The 6,182-nt window shown below is 41.8% G+C and overlaps 1 protein-coding gene across 10 annotated transcripts in view; it reads left to right on the forward strand.

Moving 5' to 3' along the window:
• The first annotated feature begins 301 nt into the window (after positions 1–301).
• LOC122262859 (uncharacterized) overlaps positions 302–6,182 on the forward strand; it is a 45,300-nt gene continuing 39,419 nt past the window's right edge. For all 10 annotated transcript variants that reach the window (XR_015190800.1, XR_015190799.1, XR_015190801.1 and 7 more), the window contains exons 1-3: positions 302–353; positions 3,329–4,769; positions 4,908–5,426. Coding sequence is in view for 7 of the 10 variants with exons in the window: in XM_086534934.1 (XP_086391060.1) it covers positions 3,329–4,769; positions 4,908–5,426 (1,960 nt within the window). In the remaining 3 variants the exon portion in view is untranslated. The remainder of the gene's footprint in view (positions 354–3,328; positions 4,770–4,907; positions 5,427–6,182) is intronic.

Consider the following 6,182-nt stretch of genomic DNA (forward strand, 5'->3'; position numbering starts at 1 on the left):
GGCATTTCATCTTTACTAAATTGTACAAGGTTTCTGTGATTTCCATTCGTATACGAATACTAAAATTATGTGGCGACAATCGTGATATGCTCTCACTTGGCTTTTTCACCTAAAAATAATTTTTTACCCAGATAAAGTATATATTACTGTACCAGAGGAGATCGTATTAATGAATGTAGCTTCTAATAACATAAAATAATTTCTTTCAATCCAAAACGTATAGCCACCACCAAATAGTCAAAACTTTTGATAGTTACGATGCAATTTAAACTATTATTTTTTTCTTCTCCCAAATTGCAAAGGTGTTCTCCCCAAAGATTCTGGTTGTCAACAAAAGATGGACGTTCGTAAAGGTCAGCCTCGGTTTCCTTCGCATTTTGGTCGAATTTAGCCTTATTTGAGATTCATTCGGGGATAAATGTGCGATTAGTTATTGAAGAGGAGAGTCCCGAAGGTGCAGGGATGAGAAAAAGACAATAGAAAAGTGATAAAGGGAGAGAAATAAGCGGTTGGTGTGGAGAGGATGTCGAGTTTGAATGGAATACATAGATTTATTTTTGCTGTTTGTGTTCGTCGTATTGTTTGTTGTTTGTTGATTTCGAGTGAACAGTTTTCCGTGCTATCGTAGATGTAGATTTGTATGTTAAAACTATTAATAAGGCCAATACCTTGGGTAAGGGCCAACCATAGGTAAATGTTAATTTTAGTGCAGTCGGACGTTGTAAAACGTTGCAATGTTTTTTTTTTGTTTGTTTGTTTTGATGTTTTGAATGGTTTTGATATTATATCCTTTTCAAAGTGACAGTATTTCAATAGGCCCATTCACCCCAGAAAGTATTAATTTTCAATAAAATAAATATCAAATATGTATTGATAATAAAAAACCTACTGGAAAAACATTTTCTCAAATCCCTAACCAAACTTAATATCTAAACCTACTCAAAGCTAAAAGATTAAAGCTTATGGATTACACTAAGGCTCTAAGTGTCCTTGTGGTGAAAAACCGAGACCCTATTTCTGAACTTGTCGTGCTGCATTTCACGCAGGCTTCTTGTCAACCTCACACCCTAAACTGTAGTACTGGCTTGTTAACCCATTGGTCGTGATATTAAATAAATATTTGTGCCGTAGGATGGCTGGTTTACATGTTTGGCACGGTGCCATCCGCGTCTATGACTGACTCTGCCTTTGCAACAAATCATGCCATCTGCTGTCGATGGGTTAACCAAGGAAGACTTTTTCAGTCTGGTTTTCTGGTGATCCTGGGCTTACACTCCTCTCTCAGTTCATTAGAACCCAAACATCTCAATAGCATAATCCAATTTGGGAATTTATACTTGATGGATACTTTTATAAGACAACTTTTGAAAGGGGTGTTGAGGGATATTTTTATAAGACAACTTTTGAAAGGGATGTGTTCTATCCAGGTCTACTTATAACTTGCTGTGATGCGTAATGTGATTGAAGGCCTACGTTCTGAACCCAGCATAAAAAGGCTAGGTATTCCTTCAGTTGAATAACTAAAATATCATACCAAATGCTGATTAGTATCACTTTGCTTATATATCATATCAAGACTTGTATATCATAACATTAGCAAGAAATAATAGAAAAATATGTCTTGCGATGCCCAGCCCATGCCAAATATCTACGTGACCTCTGTGTTTTGTGCTCCAGGATAGTGCTAGCTTATTTCTACTATTTATATACTGATAAGAAAGAGGGGAGACTGCTTTATTATTTGAAGGCTAATTTCCAGGGAGATTGGCAAACTCTGTCTTGGCAGAATATATGTTGTGGAGGTTTGTTTGCCTCTGTATTGGCACATTTACTTCTAAATACATTGATTTCATGAGAGTTTTTGACCATGTGCAAGGTGTTTAAGGTGCCACTTTCAGTTTGCCTGTTTTGTTAAGTGGTACTAGGAGTATGAATGACAAGGAAGGGTTTCTGTTGTATTTTATTTTAGTATTTATCTTTTTTTGACATGATAAAGAAAAGTCTTGCCTAAAAGGTTTGTGTTAATGGTGTTACACTGATGAGTGTACAGCGTATATCCCCCCTTTATGGAGATTAAAAGACTTGACTATAGAAATTATTTGTCTAAACATCATCATAGCTATACCAGTACCGGCTTTCCACCAAACGTACCCAAAGGCAGCCCTGCGTCAATATCATAGCCCCATCCTTAGATAAACACGGAGAACAAGTGAATGCAGATGGCTCCAACCCCCGCCCTCACTTTTTACCTCTGTTGAAATCGACCTCCAACGGAACCACTACAGTGTATAATGTATATGGGTCGATAGTAGTTAACATAGGGTCTTACATACAGTATATCTGTCCATAATAGTTAACAGAGATCCTGGTGTATAATGGATGCAGTATCATCGTTTTAAACTCGTGCATTCACAGCTGCAACCCTGCCTTGTTGCACTTTTCAGCTGCCCCTCTATATTTATCTCATCTATTTAAAAAGATATCTCTACACAGAAAGTAATGATAAGGCCACAAAAAACTTTAGCAAAAGTAGAAGTGTGTTTGTGTGCAAAGTTCAAATTGGGGAGTGATGGTAACCAAACAGAAATGGAGTGGGAAGAAAAAATTAAAGAAAGAGTACAAAGAGCCTTGAAGTTATTTAATTGTATGGAAATATGACAGGGTGGGTGGTGGTGGTGGTGGTAGGGGGATTGAAGTGATATTTTGGGAGTTTCAGAATCTATCATTGAAGTTGTGAAGAGTCATCCAGAGAATGCATTCAGTTAGCAAATTACAGCTTATGATTTGCAAATTAGAAAAACATTTTCTGTATATGTCACAGTGCAAATAATGGCGAAGTACTTACCTCAGCTAGAGAATAATACCTAGCTTATATATAGTTTAGGGGTAAAAGGTTAGACTTAGGTCTTAAGGGTATGTTTAAGGTGTCCAAAATATAGTGATAATATGTATGAGGTGTGTGTGTGTGTGGGGGGGGGGGGTGATGTATTTCAGTTCAGGTAAGGTTTTACCTAGAGCTGGCTTAAGGTCACAGCATTGCTGAATGCATAGATATGCAAATATTGGTTAGCAATTATGGTACAACCTTTACTCTAAGCAAATTATACAAAATGTCTGATGATATTGTTTTATTTATTCTCTATTATTATTAGCTACATTTCTAGTATTCTATGCTGTCATATTCTGGATAGTTACCCATCTTTTTTACTTTATTTATCATTTTGAACATGAGCCTTGGCTTTTATTTTTTTAGTTTTATAGTTGATGTTGGCTTGGAAAATGCTGATAGCCAAATCTATTCCCAATTTTCCTTACGGTTCATTCTCAGATGGAAGACCAAGAGAGCACTAAGACTTCAGACGAGATCATCAATGAGCTCTTCAGCTCTCTGAATGTGCCGCTGTCGCCCAAGCCCTGTGAGGAGGAAGAGCGTGAGGACAGACAGCAACAGGGGGGGGACAGTACAGAGCCTGATGCTCCAGCTGCGTCAGACAACAGTGAGGATGAGGATAGCGACTCGAGGTCCAGCGCCAGCGAAGAGGGCAAGGGTGATGAGGTCCAGGTGATCGAGGCTAGCAGTCAGGAGATGGAGAAGGCAGAACGGCACAGGTCCTCCAAGAAGAAGAAAGACAAGAAGAAAAAGAAGAAGAAAAAGAAGAAGAAAGAGGAAGGTAGGAGCAAGCACAAACACAAAAAGAAAAGGAAGAAGGATACTGAGAAGGAGCACAATGGCCAAGAGGAAATAAAGGAGGAGGGGTTGGAGGTCAAGGAGGCCAAGGAGGAGGTAGAGCTTCCCCAGGAGAAGGAGAAGGAGAAGGAGAAGGCCCAACCGCCGACCCCAGAGCAAAAGTTGTCAGACAAAGTGCCGTCCCAGTCGGAGAGTCCCAAGAGGCCGGAGAAAGTCCCCACATTGGTTGAACCGGAGAACAAGCTCAAGCGCAAGTTGGCAGTGGAGACTGAGGCCAGGGAGGAGTCTGGCAGGAAACACAGAAAGACAGATCACTCAAGGTCTTCCAGATCGCGCTCGCCTTCCAAATCCCACTCTCACACGAGGACCAGCCGCCGCTCACGCTCCAGGTCGGCTGGAAGAGGTCACAGCAGGTATTCTAGGTCGAGGTCCAGGTCAAAGCCCCACAGCTATTCACGGTCACACTCCAGAACTCACAGGAAGTCGAGGAGCAGATCCCCCTTTGCATCAGACAGGCGTAGGAGAAAACGCTCCTCGAGGTCGTACTCCAGATCTGCCTCGCCTAAGCGCTATAAAAGAAGAAGGTCATCCAGATCGCGCTCTAAGTCACCTTCTAGAAGATCATCTTCGAGCCGCCGCTCAGAAAGCAGGTCCAAGTCTCGAGCCAAAGCATCATACTCACGGGAGGTGTGCGACTTGCTAGACAAGGCCAGAGAGAGGGCGGCCCGAGTTGATGCCTCCAAGGCCCAGAGCACCACCAGCATAGATGTGAGCAGCATCCCCACCCCGGGTCCTACCACCGTCCCCAGGCCACAGGGTACGCTGAGCGACCTTATTGCCCTGGACAGCATTCCTCTGCCCATCCCCCCTCCAGCTGCCCCAGATCCCAGCTCCATCCCTCTACCTCAACCTCTTGGGCATTCCGAAGAGATTCCCAAGAAGGACGCCCATCTCAAGGGCATAAACGGCATTGGACTGGACCTCGAGACCATCCCTGTTCCCGCACCTACCAACACTTCTCCGCAGAAGGAACAGGACACTGCCAAGGGGGGAGATGCAGCCAAGGGGAAACAGGAAGAAGGTGAGTCAGCCTTTTGGCTTCTGTCTTTTTCTTTATTGATTTTTTTGTTTCATCATTCATTCCCTCAGTATATATCCCATTGGTGTAAATGCTTCTTCTTTTCTATCTCAGTCACCTTTTTTCTGTTTACCATCGCAGGAGCAGAGAAGAACAAAGCCAAGACGATCATCATCAAGAGCCTGAAGGACAGCCTAGTCTTTCTGCAAGCGCAAGAGGAAGCAGAGAGGAAGGCAAAGGAGAATGCAGAACTCCAGGAGGAAGGGAAGGCAGAGGGGCACACTGAGGAAGATGGGGAGGAGGAGGAGGAGGAGGAGGAAGAAGAAGAAGAGGAGGAAGAGGAAGAGGAAGAGGAAGAAAAAGAAGCAATGGAAGAAAAGGAAGATAAGGAGGAGCATAAGAGGAAAAATGGAGAAAGCTTGGGGGAAGAAGAGGGGAAGGGAGACAAGGAGGAAGAGGACGAACAAGAGACGGAAATAACAAAGAGCAAGTGCGAGGCCAAGGATCCATCCAGTAGTTTGGAGACGAAGAGGGAGCCGCCACTCACCGTCGACATAGGGAAGGTTCTGAAGGAGACACGGGAGAAGATAGAGAAGAATGGAAAGGGGGAGAAGGATGGTGCTAAAACCAAAACGGAACAGAAAGAAGAAACCTTAAATGGTAAGTTTGATCAATATCTGTTGTTTTATTTTTATTTTTTTCCCCCTAAAGGAATATCATATCCTTCTCTACTAGCCTAGCCTCTCCTGCATGGTATTCCTTTAGTTTTGATTCAGACAGAGAGAAATGTGCAGCGATTCCTGAGACAGCTAGACACAAGACAGCAGAAGTAATATTTCATTCATCACCTTAAATAGTAGCATAGAACAACAAATCAGAAACAGAAATCACCATGCCGTAATCAAGATTACGTATGTACCTGAGACGTCATTCATATTACGTTATATCCCATTTTCTACTATTTAGAAGGATAAACTAAACTAAGACAAATCAAGTATGAAAATCGAATTAATAATCTATCATTCTAATGCGCGCGCCACGTGTCAGCACGTCAACCGGCGCGAATGGGTTAAATAGAAAAGCATTTTGCCCGTGAGTTTTGGAGATTGTATGAATGAGAATGGAGATCACAGAAATGGAGTCTTTTATTGTTGATTTGGTACTTTAAATAATCCCCCAAAATTATTATGTTATTTATTATGAGCACGCCATGTTGCAAAATGTTTTTTTCATTCACCAAGAAACAGTTTGGGACTATTATCAGATAGTTTCAAAATGGTTGCTAGGGCATCAGTTACAGATCATTTGTGGACTTGTCTCACATCTGTTTAGAAATAATTTTGTTGCATTAAAAAAAAAGTATATTGTGATCTTCATAACAAGAGAGGTGAACATAACATTAGATAGATGATTGTA

This window comes from Penaeus japonicus, unplaced genomic scaffold (assembly GCF_977035675.1).
Source record: "Penaeus japonicus unplaced genomic scaffold, GWHDUDI00000001_assembly GWHDUDI00000042, whole genome shotgun sequence".
In the NCBI taxonomy this organism is placed as follows: Eukaryota; Metazoa; Arthropoda; class Malacostraca; order Decapoda; family Penaeidae; genus Penaeus; species Penaeus japonicus.